The sequence below is a fragment of the Mirounga angustirostris genome, unplaced genomic scaffold, assembly GCF_029215605.1.
Source record: "Mirounga angustirostris isolate CCGP_5_RB_7025 unplaced genomic scaffold, mMirAng1.0.hap1 SCAF_34, whole genome shotgun sequence".
Classification (NCBI taxonomy): Eukaryota; Metazoa; Chordata; class Mammalia; order Carnivora; family Phocidae; genus Mirounga; species Mirounga angustirostris.
In genome coordinates this window covers 337,150-357,807 of record NW_026991742.1, presented here as the reverse complement: position 1 = coordinate 357,807, position 20,658 = coordinate 337,150, and the positions used below count along the sequence as shown (strand labels likewise).

At 38.9% G+C, this 20,658-nt stretch overlaps 1 protein-coding gene across 1 annotated transcript in view; it reads right to left on the bottom strand.

Moving 5' to 3' along the window:
* The window catches only part of LOC135363147 (alpha-mannosidase 2-like), an 82,706-nt gene that overhangs the window by 44,022 nt on the left and 18,026 nt on the right, over positions 1–20,658 (bottom strand). Inside the window, exon 4 of the mRNA XM_064583836.1 lies at positions 3,146–3,273. Coding sequence (XP_064439906.1) covers positions 3,146–3,273 — 128 coding nt within the window. The remainder of the gene's footprint in view (positions 1–3,145; positions 3,274–20,658) is intronic.

Sequence of the window (20,658 nt, the reverse complement as noted above, 5' to 3'; positions counted from 1 at the left end):
TTGAATTTAAATTAAAAAAATATATTTGCTGGGGAAAAAAAAACAAAAAACAAACAAACAAACAAAACCTTACACAAGTGTGTATAGCAGCATTATTCACAGTAGCCAAAAAGGGGAACACTCTAAATGTCTAGCAACTGAAAAAAGGAGAAACAACTGTGGTCTTTCCAAACAAAATAGTATTATTCAGCTATAAAAAGGAATGAAGCACTGATACATGCTACAACATGAATGAACTTGAAAACATCGTGCCAAGTAAAAGAAGCCAGTTACAAAGGCCATATTGTATGATTCGGTGTATGTAAAATGTCCAGAAGAGTCAAAACCATCCACACAAAAAGCAGGTGAGAGGGCTCCTGGGTGATTAGTCGGTTAAGCGTCCAACTCTTATTTAGGCTCAGGTCATGATTTTAGGGTCCTGAGATTGAGCCCCATGTCAGGCTCTGTACTCAGTGGGGAGTCTTACTTGGATTCTCTCTCTCCCTCTGCCCTTCCTCTGCCCCCCCCCCACACTCTCTCCTGTCTCTAAAATACATGAATACATCTTAAAAAAAAAAAAAAAAAAGTAGATTTGTGGTGGTATGGGCCTGGGGCAGGGAAGGGTGGAGTCAAGAAAGGAGTGTGACTATTAATGGGTAAGAGATTTCTTTTGGGGATGTTGAAAATGTTCTAATAGAGGGTGGCAACGGTTGCACAACTCTGTGAACAGACTAAAAACTACTGAGTTGTATACTTTAGGTGGATAAATTTTATGATATTGGAGACAACACAATTTTAAGAAGAAAATTTATGCTGAGCAAAAACTGATGGATCCAAAGGAGTCAGTCCATATATACGAAGTTCTGAAACAGGCAAAAATAATCTACAGTGATAGAAATCAGAGAGCAGTTGGCTGCAGGAGAGTTGAGGAGGATGAGGGAACTTTCGGGGGTGATGAAAAAGTGGCTTAACTGGGTATATATATTTGCCAAAACTTGAACTCTATAGTTAAGATTTGCATGTTGCACTGCATAGAACTTATATGTCAATAAAAGCTAAACATAAAGAAAAAAATCCCCAAACTGAAGTTTATAAAAGAAATATTCCTGGTTTAGAACATAATTATTTAAGAAAAGTGGCACTGTGTAGGGGGTCCCTAAGTCTGCCACCCCCATTTAGTGAGCTGTTAAGAAAATGTACAGGACTCGGCATATGGTCATACTCACAGCTATGACTTATTACAGTGAAAGGACACAATGCAAAATCCACAAAGGGAAAAGGCACAGGGGGCACAGTGTCCACGGGAAACCAAGCACAAGCTTCTAACAGTCCTTTCCCTATGGAGTCACAAAGGATGGGTTCAATCCCTCCATGTTGTGACAACTGAAACAACTGTGACAAAAGTGAAATGCTATCAAACAAGGAAGCTCCTGAAGAGACTCAGCGTTCAGGGTATTTGTTGGGGGCTGGTCATGGAGGCATCCTCAGCCTAGCAGTACATATTAAGATTCTGGACTTCCAGAAGGAAAAGAACTCAATACATGATCACAGTAGCATCTGTGATTAGCATAAACTACATTGTTTTTACACAGTTTAAACACAGTGAAACAATTCCACAGTATCTGTGTGGTAAGGATAGATGTTTTTTATTGGACTTCCTTCTTGGCATTTCTATTTTTTTCCTATTTAAAATTTTTTTCTGTGTTAGAGATAAAATCCTTGCCATCCCCATTCATTCTTTCTTTATATTTTGGAATAATTCAAACTTAAAAGAAAAGGTTTAAGAAAAATATGAAGAACTCCCATAAACTCCTCCACCAGATTTACCAATTATTAACATATTTGCTTTACTTTTTCTTTTGCCATATCATTGGTGTGATTGTTGTTGTTATTAGAATAAGCTGCAGATATCACACCTGTACACAAAAAAGAGATAACACAGGAGGTCTGAAAGTGCTATCTTTAGAAAGGTCTTGCTTGGAAGGTTTGCCCTTGGCTGGTGTCTGGGGACCTGGATTTCCTAAGTGCTACAAAATTGTACTCAGATATGAAATATTTGAAAAGAATTACATACCACATTGCAGGATACAAATACTAGGTACTGCAAAGATTTAAATGAGTCCCATGTTCTTACCAGTTGTAGTGAACACCTGGTTTTATCAGGGCGGTGTCCTCTTCCCCATGTCTTGTGGTAACAAGATCCCTCTTTCCCATGGAGGACCTATTCACATGGTTCCAGTAGAGCGGACCATGCCTTCCACAAACCCCTCTCCCGCATGACCATTTCCAATAAACTGACTAGGGCTTGATGATTTCAGCCCCTACACCTCTGGCCACAGAAACTGGCTCAGAGTTATGCACTTAATCCAAAGTGAGACAATTAGGTAAGACATTAAGAAAAACTTCTACTGATTAGACTGGGAAGATGAGAATCCTAGTTGCCTATGGCCCTCTTACTCACCATGTGAAGAGAACCAGGAGAAGACTAAGGCCATGCAAAAATAAGCAGAGCCAAGTGGAGCCTGGGTGGCTCAGTCGACTGAACATCCGATTCTTGATTTCAGCTGAGGTTATGATCTCAGGGTTGTGAGATCAAGCCCCGAGTAGGGCTCCATGCTGGGCATGGGGACTGCTTCAGATTCTCTCTTTCCCTTTCCCTCTGCCCCTCCCCCACCCTCTATCTCTCTCATAAATAAATAAATAAGCAAGCAAGCAAGCAGAGCCAAAAGAGATAGTGTCCAAACAATATAATCCAACTTTACCTGAACCTACCGTACCTCTTGAATTCTCAATGACAAAACTAATACCTTCCTTTTGTTCTTCTTTTTCTTTGGCAAGTAAATTAGGTTTTTGCCTCTTCTAACCAACAGTCTTAACTAATATAAAATTAAAATCCCAATGGGATACTGTTAGAAGAAAATTATTCTAAAAATTAATAAAAACAGTACACAAAATAATAGATTACAAAGTAGATGACACTAAAAGTGACCACATTATATTTATGCAACTTAGCTTATGATGGAGGAAACATCATAAATTAATGAAGGATAAAAAAAATACTGGGAAAATCAGTTATTTAAAAAAATAAAATAGAGCCTCATCTCATGTTCCCCAAAATTAATTGCCCAAAGTAGTCCAAATGAAGGAAAAAGACGTCAATACATACCTAGATTTTTTTCCAGCCACTGATGTCCTTCAATTAGTTGGTCAATTAAGGCAAAATAATGTGGAGCAGCTTCATCAGGCATAACCCAGCCACCTGTCACAATTTCAAACTGACCATTCTGTAGCAAACTAGAGAGAAAATAAATATAGGAGTTTACAATAACATATACAAGAAAAGTTCAAATAAAAGATTTAAAATAGCGTAAACATCAGGGACAGCCCTTAAGCAAGTATAACCATTACTTACATGAGTTACTAAAAAAGTTTTTTAAACCAGGGAATAAATTTCAACTTTGGGGCCCTGGTGATAAAACATCCTTAGTGAAGCGTGTGTATGTGACCCTTCCTTCCTAGGCAAAGCCTCTGCAGGTCACTTTGGAAGTTCCTTTTCATAAGGTTATAATCTCCCAGACAACTTCAAAGATCCTGATGTCAGGAGACACATCTGATTTATTTCTGAATCTTACAAAGCACCTAGCAAGGTGCTTTACTTGCAGTATGTCCTGAATGTTTACTGGAGGGCTGTCGTTTTAAGCATGATATTTGTTTCAATATACCTATATTGAATATCAATATTCATTTTAGTCCTTCTGACAATGGTAAGTTAATCATGCAAACTACACAAAAGTAATAATAATAAAGGTAAAGCCAGTAAATAACATATGCCTCTGGGAATACAGAAAACATCCTAAAGCACTTTGCTCCAGATTCAGTTAAAATGTGTCTATATAGTTTATTTTACATTACTGAGTGAAAAGCTCTAACATTATCATTATCTGTCCATTGGGTACTCCTTTGCCATAATGCCATACAAGGTAACTAGATTCCCCACCCCTGGAACAACTGAATTGTTACAAGAAGATCCCTTCCTCCAAAAAAAAAACAAAATCGCAGACTATTAAAAATTTGAAGAAGTACCTGAGGAAGTATAGAGGTCAAGAATTTAAGCAAACACCTTAAATGCCATAGACTTGTCAGTCTGCAGTAAGATGGCTTGAGAAATTGTGTAGAATTCCACACAGAAAAGCAGCTTTAATAAGGATACACATCACCGGATACCTACCCTGAACAGCCGAGTACCAAGCCAAATTTTGTTAAAGCAGCCCAGAGGCATAGAAGATAAACGTTTTCCTACAAAGCCTATAACAGAATCCACTACATTAACACAACATCTGATTTATTCAAACATGTGCATAACCATACAACCAGTGAGAGAGTGGATAATGGACACAAATTTTAAAAATGAATGAATAATTCCTTGTATAAAATTTTTAAATGTTAATTTAATCCTGTATTGCCATGGGAATCACCAACTAACATAATTTCACATGGACACTATGATGGCTCATTATAGTGCCTAAAAAAACCCAAATGTCCAGTCAAACCTTAGATTCTCAGAGGCCCAAATCAAGAACTTAACAATATACAAACTGGGAATCTCCAAAAACAAAACAAAACAAAACAAAACAAAAAAACCCATATTTCTTTAAGAACACAACTAAATCCAAGGCTATTTTATCCTATTCTTACTGTCAAACTGCTTCCAGTCAGTTCTCTTTCTTATCTTTCTGGTGATTGCCAGATTTAGCCACACTCCGGAGACCTTGGCCCAGACCCAGCTCTTAAGTCTGATGACCAGTACGTGGAAGCCTGAGACGTCAGGACAGATCTGGGATTTAAACTCTGGCCATCAATATAGAAACGTGGCTCCTTATCTCAGCACTCCAGTAAAGAGATCTTTTGGAAAATTTCAGAAATAAATTGGTCAAAACAAAGTCTTTGCTGCTTCTGAACAGTTAATAGAAATTACAGATTAAGAAGTCTAAAAATTAAAATTAAAAAAAAAACACTCCAGTGATGGAATTTCTCATCTCAGTTTTATTTTGCTACATGATCCCTATCCCCAGGCATGAATGGACTCCAAGAAACAGCTAAGTGAGCAAAGAATCATACCTACTATATACATTAACTAATTTCCCCAGGTCCATTTGTAAACAATCTATCCCTTCCTCCTCCCCATGATGCCCCAGATGTCTGTGATCAGTATTGAGTTCTTATTCGAATGCAATGGTTATCTTAAAGACTGACTTGTCAATTTTGGGAAGGCATGAAAAGCCTCCCATGCATTAAAATGTTTTCCACGATCTTTTTTACCTACTTATTTTCTTCTCTCCTATTTTTCCCAAAATGATTGGTCCCAGGTGTCCTCATGTCTCAGCCCAAATAAAACCTGCCCAGAGAAATCTCCCTGAGCACCCAACCTAAATCAGTTCTCCCACCATACTACCACACTCTCACACGATAGCATTTATCACCAACCAGAATTACCTTGTTCCGTTTCCATGTATGTCTCCTCCCTCTCCCTCCTCAACCCCACCCACCATGAGAGCAGAATGTAAGCTCCCAGAGAGCAGGGACTAGCACCTGCTGTTTTTTTTTGTGTGTGTGTGTGTGTTTTTTTAAAGATTTTATTTATTTATTTGAGAGAGAGAGAATGAGAGAGAGCACATGAGAGGGGGGAGGGTCAGAGGGAGAAGCAGACTCCCTGCCGAGCAGGGAGCCTGATGTGGGACTCGATCCAGGGACTCCAGGATCATGACCTGAGCCGAAGGCAGTCGCTTAACCAACTGAGCCACCCAGGCGCCCTAGCACCTGCTGTTTTGCTCACTTATCCACACCCAGCACTGAGAAGTGTGTGTGGCATGTAAGGGGCACTCTGACAGTTGTGAGATAAATGATGAATGACTGAACGAGACTCTCGGCTCAAAGTCAGTATTGACAGAAAGTTTTAGATTAGATGAAGCTCACAGACATATGCAAAATAAACTGGACAGAAAGGGGCCAGGTGGAAAGGGGTCTGAACAATCTGGGTGTGAGGTGGTACGACCCAGAATATGAAAGTGGTGGGGCCCCCGGGTGGCTCAGTCAGATGAGTGTCCGTCTTCGGCTCAGGTCATGACCTCAGGGTCCTGGGATCAAGCACCGTGTCGGGCTCCCTGCTCATAGGGGAGTCTGCTTCTCCCTCTGCCCCTCTCCCATTGCTCCTGCTTGCTTGCTTGCTCTCTCTCTCTCAGAGAAATAAATAAAATCTTTTTAAAAAATATGAAAGTGGTAGGAAATATGGAAGAGGAAGGAGAGAAAGGAGGTGTCTCATGAAAAATCATCCATGGGAATTGGGCAACGACTGGCAATAGAACAAAGGACGGAAGCACGTATGTCTTGGGTGTTAATTCCTGGTGTCTAACGGCACCGTAGTGTGACACACACAGTGGAGGTGAGAAGGGAGGTCACTTTGGGATCATAAATATAAATTTGGATAAGGCTGTCCGATAGGATGGTGAGACACCCCAAAGGAGCTAACCGAAGATGAAAAGTTCAAGAAAAGAGGCTGATAGAAAAATTAAGCTTGGAGGGACTAAAACAAAGAGGAAACAGAGAAGCTAGGAGGTGAGGAGAAAACAATCAAAAGGAGAGTCAAGGACCAAGCAGAAGGAAAATATAAAAGGAAATAGAGGCAATAAGAAATGTGAAAGATAAAAAGAATAAATCTGTGCAAACAGCCTGAAACATTCTAGAAAGCAGTAATGAGGTGCAACCTACGCTCCCACTTGGTAAAAGGCATTTTTACAGTTAAAAAGCTACCATGTAATTGCGACTTACTCAGAAAAGGACACATTGGTGGGCCAGAATATAAAGCTGAGAAATAAATTTTTTAAATATTTATATGATTAAAATAGCAAATTACATTACTGGAAAAGAATGGGATATAGTTTTATTTATAAAAGCTTCACTCAGAGGGATTTAAAACAAACTTGTAAGAAAGCCAAGTTATTATGTCATATAAGCCAAAAGACTGATACTTTGAAAGAGCATGCTCATATAGGTTTTTAAGAAAAACTATATGAATAGGTCACAACAGGCATGAATGTCACAGTCGCAAGCCAGAAAGGACACAGGTTTTAGCTTTTCGTAGGATAGTGTCTCTAACCAAGCAGAAGAAAAACCAAACGGAAAAAAAAAAAAACAACAAAAAAACATGATATGAAGTACGAAGCAATATAACAATGACTAGACACCTGGCCAAACAATCAGGTTGGTGAGTACTCCTATTCCACTGAACTGCCTGGTTTTCCTAGTCTATACATAAGAATGGTGAAAACCAGATGATAAACTGGAAGACTCCTAGAGGCAGGAAGGTGTGGTCTTATATTAAATATTCACTGTGTTAGGCAAAAACACTCCCCAAAACCAAAACCAAACCAAACCAGAAACCCACACACAGCAGTTGCAGAAGAGAGAAGGGCACAAAATTCCCATGTATATGCCTGTATTCTAGAATATATGCAGTTAAGTATCTCATGAATGACAGAAAAACAAAAAAGGTCCAAAGAAACACGAGGAAAACATTAACCTGATGATTGAGAAACACAGCAATGATCTTCATCATTTAGTAACAAGTACAAAAAGTAGAACTGCCAGTCTACAGAAACACCACCTCAGGAAAGACTTAGAAAAATATTTATAAGCAATAATAGAAAGGCTATGGTAGCCTACAAAAAGGTGGCTTTTTTATTTATATATATATTATTTATATATAATATATAAAATAAATATATATTAAATATATATTATATATTAAGTATATATTATTTATATATTTATAAATTGCCACTGTTAGCAACATGATGAAAATAAAATTAAGACAGACCGCAACTGTATATTTGAGACTTTGATTTTTTTTTTTTTTTTTTTAATCAAGCAATAGGAAGTACCTACAGCTACAGAAAAAGTCACTTAGAATACAGGTGCTTCCAATGTCCATGCACTTAGTGCTCAACAAGCAAAACTGAGCTATTTCTCTGGCCCAGAGGAATACAAAATCGAAAAAGACATGCCCACTCCATCGGATCTATTCATCGTTTCTGCCAAGAGACTGGCTTCTGGCAAAATTTTTGCATGTACACTTTTCCTCGTATTTCCTAATAAACATGAGATCTAGAAACAAAAGTGAAAAGACAGGGAAAGGGAGGGAAAGAGAAGAATATAGACATACAGAAAATAGGAAACCAGGCATTAACTTCAACATTAACAACACTCCTGTTTCACTTTTTCAAATGGCTGACTTGTAACCACTGGTAACAGCATTACACATTTCTGTTTCTACTATTTCATTGCCTAGGAATTTGGTATAATAAGCTTAACAAAATAACCGATCAAAATTAGGCTTAGCATATCTGTCACAGCTCAATTTGCCTAAGATGCAGAATTTACACTTAAGAATGTCCTTGCTGACCACACGAAGCTGCAAATCATTTTCTCTGAGTGTCACTTTTTCCCCTCTGTAGACTCATCACACATTTGGAACTTGGCCACACATAGAAAGATAGACTCAAAGAGCTTTTTTCCCTAATGCAGAAATGGTTACAGATAACTTAGTAGTAGAAAATGCATCATTTAGCCAGCTTCAAAGAACCACAAATTAATTTCACATGAGAAAACGAATTGAATTTGTAATCACACATCTGGGGAAATATGAAATAATATAAGATGATGTACAGGGATTCATTCTTAAATAAAAATTTAGTTACGTGGAAAATTCAAAAGATGGAGGCTCCCAACAAATCAATTAATAGCCTAAAAACATTTGCTTATCATGTGCCTGATTCATACGCCTTTCATGGGAAGTACCTAATATATGAGAACAAAAATAAAACCTGTTTTAAGACCCCTCATAGAATACTAATTGGGGATATTCATCGTATACTTCTGAATATTGTTGACGTCTATCTTTAAAACTATAGTACACGAGGGGGCGCCTGGGTGGCACAGCTGGCTGAGCATCTGACTTGGGTTTCAGCTCAGGTCATGATCTCAGGGTGGCGAGATCGAGACCCAGGTCAGGCTCTGATCTCAGTGCAGAGTCTACTACAGATTCTCTCTCTCTCCCCCTTCTTCTGCCCCTCCCCCTGCTCACACATTCTCTCTTTCTAAAATAAATTATATAAAGATTTAGAACGTGAGGGACAGATGGCAAATGTGTTCTCTCATCATTCCTTCCTCACTTCATTCCAGCCACACTCCTTTCATTTCACTGTCCACGCACTCTCTGCCTGGCATCTTTTCCCTCCCAACACCTGCCTCACCGGCTCTTGTGGATCCACCTGGAGCCTTTCCTAGCCACCACATCCCGTCTAAAGCTCAGCCACCTATACAGTTATCTGTCATAAAGCCCAAAACTTTCCTTTTATAACATTTATCACAAAACTTAATTACACACTATATGTTTACTGTCTTTCTCCCTCCATAGACTGTAAGCTCTGTGAGGGCAGGAGTCACACCTAGTTTCCTCACCATTTAACACTCAGGGTTCCTATTAAAAAGGATACCAATAACTCAAAAGACAAGTGAACAAAGAATATGCAGCATATATTTCAGAAATGATGGCCTCCCAAAAATGAAAAGAAATTTAGCCTCACTCATAAGGAAATGCAAATTAAAACTTCAAGATGTCACTTTTATTTATCATATTAGAAAGATCAAAAAGTTGTGTAACATACTATGAGGTCAAAGATGTATGGAAATTGGTATTGTTACACATTTCTGGCAGTAACTATCAAATTGTAAAATGCATATACACTTTTATACATGTTCATTCAAATTAAGTCAAAAAATAAAGTATAAAAATAAACAGAAGCATTATACACACTAAATATAAAGATACATTCCATGCATTCACAAAAGACCAGAAATAAAACTACATGGTCACCCACTGGGAAGAGTCAAAAAAATAGATTTTTATACTGTCTTTAAAAAGAAGGGCTCTTCTTTCCTGAAAGGTTCTCCAAGATATATTAAGATTGAAAAGCATGGTACAATATCCATTAGGATGGAAATTAGATTAAAAAAAAAAAAAAACAGCAAATAGGTGTCAAGGATGCAGAGCTATTGAACATTGTGGGTGGCAATGTAAAGGGGTACAGTTGCTGTGGAAAACATGAGGGGTCCTGCAAAAATTCAAACATAGAATTACTACATGTCCAGCAATTCCACTTCTGGATATACACACAAAAGAATTAAAAGCTGGGACTTGAACAGATATTTGAACACCTAGGTTCACAGCAGTATTATTCACAATAGCCAAAAGATAGAAACAACCCAAATGTCCAATGATGGATGAATGGATAAGTAAAATGTGGTATATTCATGCAATAAAATATCATTATTCAGCCTTAAAAAAGGAAGGGAATTCTGATACATGCTTCAGCATGGATGAACCCTGAAGACTTTGTGCTAAGTCAAATCAAAGCGAGACACGTATTATTCCATTCATATGAGGTACCTAAAGTAGTCAAACTTACAGAAACAGAAAGTAGAATGGTGATGCCAGAGGCAGGACGGGGAAGGTGAGTGGCAAGTTATTGTGTAACAGGTACGGTTACAGTTTGAGATCATGAAAAAGTTCTAGAGACAGATGATAGTTATGACTGCACAGCAATGTGAATGTACTTAATGCAATCAAATGGTACAAATAAAATCAGTAAGATGCTAAGTTTTACGTTATGAATATTTTACAATAAAAAAAGACTCATTCAGAAAAAGATCAGCACAATGTACGTGCCATGCTATCATTTGCATAATAAACATGTATTTGCACACAGGTATATGTACATATGTTTTCCTGTATATCTATAATAGAGTTCACAGCAGCTGCATTCTGTGGGAAGAACTAGATGGCAAAGAGACAAGAGTGGTTCATCTCTTACCTTTCACTGTGTACCCTTTATACACTTGGGACTTACATTAACACATTAATTAAATGAAAAATTTTTTCTAAACTATAAATATTATACCGATTTCTCCTAAACATTGAAAACTAACATAGCTATAGCATAAAATAATCATGAAATGTTATTTAAGAATATTTCCAATATTAGATGGCTCAATTAATCTTTTTTTTTTTAAGATTTTATTGATGTGAGCGAGAGAGAGAGAAGGGGGGTAGAGAGCATGAGCGGGGGAAGAGGGAGAGGGAGAGGGAGAAGCAGACTCCCCACTGAGCAGGAAGCCTGACACGGGCCCAGGACCCTGGGATCATGACCCGAGGCGAAGGCAGATGCTTAACTGACTGAGCCACCCAAGGACCCCCATTTCTGTTAAGTTTTAATAAGAGGATATTCTTCATGCAAACTGGTGCAGTTTGCATAACAGTATGGAGTATCCTCAAAAAGTTAAAAATAGGACTACCCTACAACCCAGCACTGCACTAGGCATTTACCCAAAGGATACAAAAATACTAATTCAAAGGGATACATATACCCCAAAGTTTACAGCACTATTATCAACAACAGCCAAATTATGGAAAGACCCTAAATGTCCATTGACTAATGGATAAAGCCGTCATATATATATGTATATATATATATATACATAATGGAATATTAGCCATAAAAAAGAATGAAATCTGTCTCAAATAAATAAATAAAATCTTAAAAAAAAAAGAAAAAAGAAAACAAAAAAAAAGAGGATCGTCTTTAAATATTTCACTGTATAGTGAATATTACTTCACTCTACCATTTTCCAAAACAAATTAATAAAATGCTCATTCATAATGAATCAAAATATATATGAGATTAAAGAATAAAATTCAAAAATTTATTCACTATCTTGCTATAAATGCATAAGGGGTTATGGTAGGCACAGTTTTTGACCAACTTCTTTTACTTAATACTATACCAATGCACACCTTTCCATGTTAATAAACAGACCTATCATCATGTTTATGGCTGTACTGTATTTAAAGGACTTTTGAGATATCAACACACAATACACGTGTGTTTGGTTTGATCAGTCTTGACAAGTGTTTATACCCCTGTAATCACCACCAAAAACAAGATATGGACTATTTCCATTAACTCAGAGAGTTCCTTCATGCCCCTTTCCAATTATCTCCCGCCTCAATTGCTCCAAAAAAGAAAGACATTCTTACTTCATTTCTATCATAATAGATAGGTTTAGCTACTCTTAGACTTCATCAAGTAAAATTACACAATATTTATTATTCTGTCAGGCTTTTTTTGCTTAACACGTTTATTAGATTCATCCATCTTACCATGTATTTCAGTAATTCATTCTTTTTCACTGCTGAGCAGTAATTCCACTGCACGAATATGCCTTTTTTCATCTATTATCTTGCTGATGGACATTTGAACTGTTTCCAGTGTGAAATCACCATGAAAATGTCTAAACAAGTCTTTTTGTGAGCATGTTTTTATTTCTCTTAGGTAAATTCCTAGCAGGGGGCTCCTAGGTCTCATTATGTATGTGTTACTTTGGAAAACTTTGGTGGCTTTTCAGAAAGCAATTGTCCCATTTTATATCCCCACTAGCAATATGAGAGTTCCAGTTGCTGCACATTCTTGTCAACTCTTGGTGTTGTCAGGCTTTTTGATTGTAGCTATTCTAAAGGGTTTGGGATAGAATCTTGTAGTAGTTATAATCTGCATCTCCTTGATGACCAGACATTAACCAGCCCGAGCACACACACCTTCCTCCTCACTGCTGAAGCCTCATAAACTTCTTCTGGGTGTTTGAACATGCCAAGCTCTTGCTAATAATCCCTGGCCCATAATCACAATTCTGCTCTCATAACCTGGAATTCCTTCCCCACCCCCTACGTAACTGGCTAATTATAACCCCTTTCAGGTTTCAGCCTGAATACCACCTGCTTCAGGAAGCCTCCCAAGACACCCTTCTTGCTTCCATAGAAGCAAACACTTTATTGTGATACTAAGTTTTTTCCCCTTATTTTATTATTTTATTTATTTTTATTTTTTATTTTATTATGTTATGTTAATCACCAAAATTACATCATTAGTTTTTGATGTAGTGTTCCATGATTCATTGTTTGCATGTAACACCCAGTGCTCCATTTAGTACGTGCCCTCTTTAATACCCATCACCAGGCTAACACATCCCCCCACCCCCCTCCCCTCTAGAACCCTCAGTTTGTTTCTCAGAGTCCATAGTCTCTCATGGTTCATCTCCCCCTACGGTTTCCCCCCTTCATTTTTCCCTTCCTGCTTTTTTTTTTTTTTAAACATACAATGTATTATTTGTTAGAGGTACAGCTCTGTGATTCAACAGTCTTACACAATTCACAGCACTCACCATAGCACATACATCCCCAATGTCTATCACCCAGCCACTCCATCCCTCCCACCCACTACTCCAGCAACCCTCAGTTTGTTTCCTGAGATTAAGAATTCCTCATATCAGTGAGATCATATAATTATCTTTCTCTGATTGACTTATTTCGCTTAGCATAATACCCTCCAGTTCCATCCACGTCATTGCGAATGGCAAGATCTCATTCCTTTTGATGGCTGCATAATATTCCATTGTATATATATACACCACTTCTTTATCCATTCATCTGTCGATGGACATCTTGGCTCTTGCCACAGTTTGGCTATTGTGGACACTGCTGCTATAAACACTGGGGTGCACGTACCCCTTTGGATCCCTACATTCGTATCTTTGGGGTAAATACCCAACAGTGCAATTGCTGGGTCATAAGGCAGCTCTATTTTCAACTTTTTGAGGAACCTCCATACTGTTTTCCAGAGTGGCTGCACCAGCTTGCATTCCCACCAACAGTGTAGGAGGGTTCCCCTTTCTCCGCATCCCCGCCAACATCTGTCATTTCCTGACTTGTTAATTTTAGCCATTCTGACTGGTGTGAGGTGGTATCTCATTGAGGTTTTGATTTGGATTTCCCTGCTGCCAAGCAATGTTGAGCATTTTTTCATGTGTCTGTTGGCCATCTGGATATCTTCTTTGGAAAAATGTCTGTTCATGTCTTCTGCCCATTTCTTGACTGGATCATTTGTTCTTTGGGTGTTGAGTTTGATAAGTTCTTTATACATTTTGGATACTAGCCCTTTATCTGATATGTCATTTGCAAATATCTTTTCCCATTCTGTTGGTTGTATTTTGGTTTTGTTGACTGTTTCTTTTGCTACTATCAGGTCTGTCTTCCTCATCTCCTGTATCCCCGGAGTCTAGCACAGTATTTGTTGAATGAATGATGGAGTAAATAAGGGAAGGCTTCAGAAATAAGGTAATATTTCAGCTGAGTCTTGAAAAATGAATAAGACTGAGATTATCCATTGCACAAAAGGAAAAAAAAAATTCTAACCTCAACTCATGGGCAAATTCCTAAACAAGAAATAACATGTGTCTGAGGACACCCACGCAGCTCAGCAGGGCTAAGAACAGACTGTGAGGCAGGAAGTGATCAGAGGGAAGGATGGACAAGTAGGGAGGAATCAGAGCAAGAGCCAGTGTGTGCCAGACAAGAGATGGGTCTGTACCTTTTGACACTGAAGCATCACTGAAGTGTTTTAAAGTCAAGAAGTGACATGGACAGAATGATACATTAGAAACCTAACTCTGTGGGAGAAATGGAGGACACCTGGAAGAGACAGAGCTAGACACAGGAAGACCAGCTGGAGGTTTTCATAATAGCAGGAAACACAGAGTAATGGGCCTGGAACTGGGGTCCAGAGCACAGAAATACTAAAGAGGAGTAAGTGACAAGGCTTAGGGGACTGACTGGATTTGGCCTGAATGGCAGATGGAAAAGGCAGAGCACACAATACTTAACAGCACTGATTCTGGGGCCAGGCTGCCTGGCTCTGGTCTTCATGACCTATTCACTAGCTGGAGAATCTTAGGTGCGTTCCTTTACACCCCTGCCTCAGTTTCCTCATAAAGAAACTCAACTCATCTTAACTCCTAAGAAAGCTATAGGACTGACTGGATAAATACATGTAAGTGCTTACAACATGCCTGGTATACGTTAAGCACTCAGGAAGTGTTAGCTGTTACTATTGTCATTAAATAGGGAAAAAAGAAGTTGAGGTTGGCACTCTAGATCTGGAAGCAGCCCAAACACCTAGTAATTAAAATAACAGTGTGGATGAGCCTGCAGGATGAAGAGGAGAAGCAAGGGGTACGACCCCACAGGTGAGAAAGGGACATGGAGGAAGTGAGCAGAGGAGGAAACTGAGGGGATGAAAAAGGCATGCTCAGCAAGGCAGGAAGAGAAACAGGAGACAAACAGCTCTGGGTCAGAGAAGACAAGAAAGAAAGAATTTCAAGGACAGTGAAGTGGTCAGTGTTGATGCTGCAAAGAAAGCCTTCAGGGGGACGGCGCCAGCATCCAGTGGATGGAGCAGCTGAGAAGCCCCTCGTGGCTTGTGCCAGTATCCGTGAGGTAGACAGAAGCCAGCAGCCGGAGTGGCTGAGGGGTGGCAGCTGCACAAAGCTGCCTCATTGGAAATAAACTGGGAGTGGAGGAAGTGGGGTGAAATACGTACTTCTTCAAATACACATACGCTGCTGCTTCAACTATGAGAACTGAGATTATTTTAGACACCGGCGAATTGCTTTGGTTCCTTTGATTAAATGCTATGTATCTTTAGCCTCTAAACTCAATCCAAATCTGCAATGTGCTCTGAACATCACAAGACACACTGTAACTTCTTATTGCTCTGCAAATTTCACAGCAGCCTTCGGTCAAGTACCGTAAAATTTGACCTGTATAAAATGTATGATAAATTAACCTGTATGAGAACTTTAAAAGTACATTTTTATAGTGAAACCTGAAATGCACATCAATAAGTTTGGATTTGTATTATTTAAGAAAGTGATCTCAACCATTTCTCTGATTTCTTTTTTTTTTTTAAAGATTTTATTTATTTATTTGACAGAGAGATAGAGAGAGAGCACAAGTAGGCAGAGTGGCAGGCAGAGGGAGAGGGAGAAGCAGGCTCTCCACTGAGCAGGGAGCCGGATGTGGGGCTCGATCCCAGGACCCCAGGATCATGACCTGAGCCGAAGGCAGCCGCTTAACGAACTGAGCCACCCAGGTGCCCCCATTTCTCTGATTTCAATAAGCAAACAGATAGTTAAGAAAATAGGGTACAAGGTTCACTTAAATATAAACCTAGGAAAAAAGATGTAAGAGAATGACAGATTAGAAATTTTCCATTCTTGGGGCACCTGAGTGGCTCAGTCTGTTAAACATCTGCCTTCAGCTCAGTCATGATCCTGGGGTCCTGGGATCAAGTCCCACATTGGGCTCCCTGCTCAACGGGGAGCCTGCTTCTCCCTCTCCTTCTGCCCCTTCCCCCGTCCAGCTAGTGCTCTCTCTCTCATGCATGCGCTCTATCTCAAACAAATAATCTTAAAAAAAAAAAAAAAAGATTGTGCATTCTTGGCAAAGCAATGAAACCCAGCAATGTGTTGAAGATAAAATATTTTCATTAACCATCACTTCAATAACCATTCACTGATGATACCTTTCCTCCCCACACACATATGAAGCCTTATTTCATACCAAAATGTCCACACAGAAGCTGGTCAAGACTTCGGTGAACACAAACTGTTCTAGGTTCCAACAACTCATTAAGCTTCTTCACTGAACACCAGTCTCAACAGCAAGAGCACATGCACCGTAAAAACTGTTTCAGTGTCTCAGTGCCCAGAGAGAAAAAAATAAGTATGTAATATGCTGGGTGCTAGTCAAAAGAAATGCTAAGGTTAATGTTTCAGCTGCTTGATTCTGAATAACGATTCACATTTTGATGTATTATAAACATCATGCAGTATTTAACTGCATTTAGCTGAAGAATATTCAAATATGAAGCCTAAAAAGTAAAAAGAATGTTAACATCCTAGTCATTTTCAAAAATAAAACAAGCCTAGACAGAAAATGTGTTGATTATTTAATGGGAGGAAGTTTCTTTTAAATCCACTGGATATGTGTTACAAGTAGGCACCATGACTATAATTGATTAAATTACTTTGAATCACACACACACACACACACACACACACAAAAGGCTAGATGTTGTTTGCATGGATCTCCCTTTAGTTAACTAGATTCTCATTTTTAAAAGCTTATAGAGCTGAAGACTGCTGCCACAGGGGGTGAGAATCAAACAAGTCACTGCTAGAATAGATTACGGGGATCATTTGAGTTATGTTTCTGTTAAGTTCCCACAATCAATTGGTATTCTTCAGGGACAATAAAGGCTTACATGGAACTCTGCTGGAATTAACAGGTTCTGTTCTGCAATAGATAGCTTGCAAATTTAGGTACAGACATAGAATCCATAGACTCATCTTCAAAAAGGAAAAAATAAGCCACTGCATAAGCATTATACTAGCAGTCAAAAAAATTCTATCAGTTAACACCACTTAGTACAAGCTCAGAATTTTAAATACTGAAAGCACACCTGTACATCTATTAATTTTTCCCCAAAACATACATTTAGGCAAGAAATACTAAGAATGTTATGTTTAAGTAAGGAGGGGAAAAAATGCTATGACCCTAATTCCACAGATAAATGTAATAAGTGAATAAAAGTGTATGATGATGCCAAGAAGGGAGAAAACTCTGACAAAGCTTGACCAGAAACAAAACTCATTTGCCTTAACTTTGCTATAAAAAACAATGTTTTCTTTGGGACTCCTAGGTGGCTCAATCAGTTAAGCGTCTGACTTTGGTTCAGGTCATGATCTCAGGGTTCTGGGATTGAGCTTGTCAGGCTCCCCACTCAGCAGAGGGGTCTGCTTGTCCCTCTCCCTCTGCCCCTCCATTTGTGCTCTATCTCTCCCTCAAATAAATATAAAATCTTAAAACAAAACAAAACAAAAAGAACAAACAAACAAAAACAATATTTTCTTCAAGCAAAATGGTATCATCAAGATCAGGCCTATATTCCAGAATATTTCCCACTGCCAAAATAGCATCTGTCAAAAGAAGTTTAAGACAATGAATTGAGCATTAGATTCTCATTTGTATTCCCACTCCTTACCACATCTTACCATTTTCTATCCTTAATCTTAGGTTGAATCCCATGAAATTGCTATTTTTGTACATCAAAAATGGTGAAATACCGGCAATTTCATACAGCTCAACGTAAGTAAAATGGCCAACAGAGCAGAAAAAGAGAGAGAGATATGCACCCAGCTAGAATAAGGAGAAGGGGACTATCCTCATGCTATAAAATTGGCAGTGGTTCTGACAGATACTACATAGATGAAACTAAAATAATTCAAGTACTAACTTGCCATCATCCTACAAGAAAAATCAACATGGAGTCTCAAATCATAAAGAGAAAGGACTCTGAGAGATTTGGGCAACAGCCCCTAATTTGGAGGGCCAAGGACTGAAGCAAAGCTGTATCTTGGGACAGACACTAATCACTATCTCCATACTTCAACCTGAGGGCTCTTTGAGAGCTCATCCTACAGAGAAGCCTCTCAACCCCAAGGTCCTTACTGGGGCAGAGGGTAGCTCCCTCATGCAGCCATCCTGGGAGGATCAAGCATGGCCTCACCTTACGAAAAGCAGCAGGCAGCAAGCCCACTTTCCTTCGGAGGTAGCTGGACTCTAGTCTCCTATACTCTTGTGAAGCAGGACCTTCAGACAGGCCAAAGCTCTTACTTGGCTTACACGTGACAAAAGAGAAAGCTGAATGGAGAAAGCTAATCCTGGCCTCCGCAGCTTCACCCAGCAGAGAACAAACACTTCATAAATCTCCCCATCTTCCCACAGCCCCAGCTACTCTCTTCCCCTCGGCCACTCCTTTTCATGACAGGGACATATTCTCCAGCTGCTGGGTCCCTGATGCTCATGCAATCTTTCAGAATCCAGCTCTCCAACAAAGGATCTGAGGGGGAATAGATCAGCTAGCTTTCTTGTTTGCCAACAACACCTGCCGACTCCAGAGAGGAAATGCACTGGGACACTCTCCTGGACACACAAAACTGAGGACTACAAGTCCAAGCTTAATGAAGGGCTGGAAGAAAATGAGAGGACATGCTACAGGGATCACAGGGACCATGTCCCAGGACAGGAAGAGTCTTATGAACGCACCAGGGCTGTGAGAGATGACCTGCAACCTTCCCTCTACGTCTGCCTCCCTTGCTTCCTTTTGTCCACCCTCGTTTCACTTTCTAACGACTCAGAATGCTGGGCAGTAATACACTGATTAGCCGAGCTCAGGTCATAGCTGGCCTGTCTGACCTGAGGCAGGAAGATGGAGGATCTGACATGTGTGAGAGGCCATTTCCCAAAAGGAAACCAGGGGGAATGGACACTGGCCAGTCAATATGAACTAACACCCACAACAAGGAAACAAAGTATTTAGTTAGAACAGGAAGGAATTGAGGCCAGTTACACTCTCTGTTTTGGGACAAATTCTAGGTGTATATACATCTGTTATTGTTCAAGGATGAATAAAAAGGACAAAAATACTTGGACTTACAGGGTACCATATAAAGAATGCAGAACTGAGGGGTAAAAAACAAACAAGCAAACAAAAACAGTTAAAACCAAAGCCAGAAAAGAACATGTTTCATACCCTCAAAGAACTGAATCTGAAGTGGGGGAAAAAAAGAACCCTTAAGAAAAATCTTTAAGAAAATCTTTAAAACCCTTAAGAAAAATCTCCCAAACACAGTAAATATAACAAAGAAATCAAAAATGCATGTGGAAAAGTGAGACTCAATAACTAGAAAATTTAATCCACAGAGAAAATAAAAACAGTATATAGTAAGGGCAGAACACATAAGCCGAAGATATGTTTGAATTGACAGATGGAAAGTTTAATAATAAGTTATACCTAGATACACGGTCAAAATTTAGAATTTCATGGATAAAATTTTAAAAATCCTAAAAATGTCTGAGCGGGGAAGTGGAGGGGAAGGTTATTTTCACTGAAGCAATACATTAAAAAGCTTTTTTAAGAAAGAAAGCATATATTTTACAGTTAAATTCTTCTATTAAAAGAAAAAAAAAAAGGATGACTTCGGAACTAAAGTTCTACACTGAGTGTCCAAGAGAAAGACTCAAAGTGACAAAAACTAAAATAACAAGAGCTTTTAATATTTATTAAGGACTTAAAATATGCCAGGCATTGGGCTAAGCATTTATTTGTATTCATTCAATCTTCATAAAAACCAAATAAAATAGGTCCCAATATTATCCTCACTAGACAAAGAAAATGAGACACAGAGAGGTCAGATAATTTGCCCAAAGTTCACACAATAGATGGGAGTTGCCAGAATTTGAACCCAGGTAGCCTCATTCCAGGGCCTAACCATTTGAACTACTGTTCTAAATGAATTCCCTCTAATGTAAAAAGGGCACAGAGATCAGGCAAATCCAAACAAACTACAAGTGAGTGGTAGTTATAGTAATTTTAGTTATTAAAAGGAGAAAAGATAATTATTTGTCAGTGGTGAGAGTTAGAATTTATGATCAAGAAAAAGAAATACTCAGCTCACGAGTGTCCAAACCTCGTCGCTCTTGCCCCATTGGAGATATCCATTGGGGCAGTTGCAGAATGCATGACCGAATGAGCTAGTAAGCAAAGATCGGGCACAGACCCTTATGTACTAAATTTAAAAAGTAATAAAATCCCTAAAAATAAAAGGGAG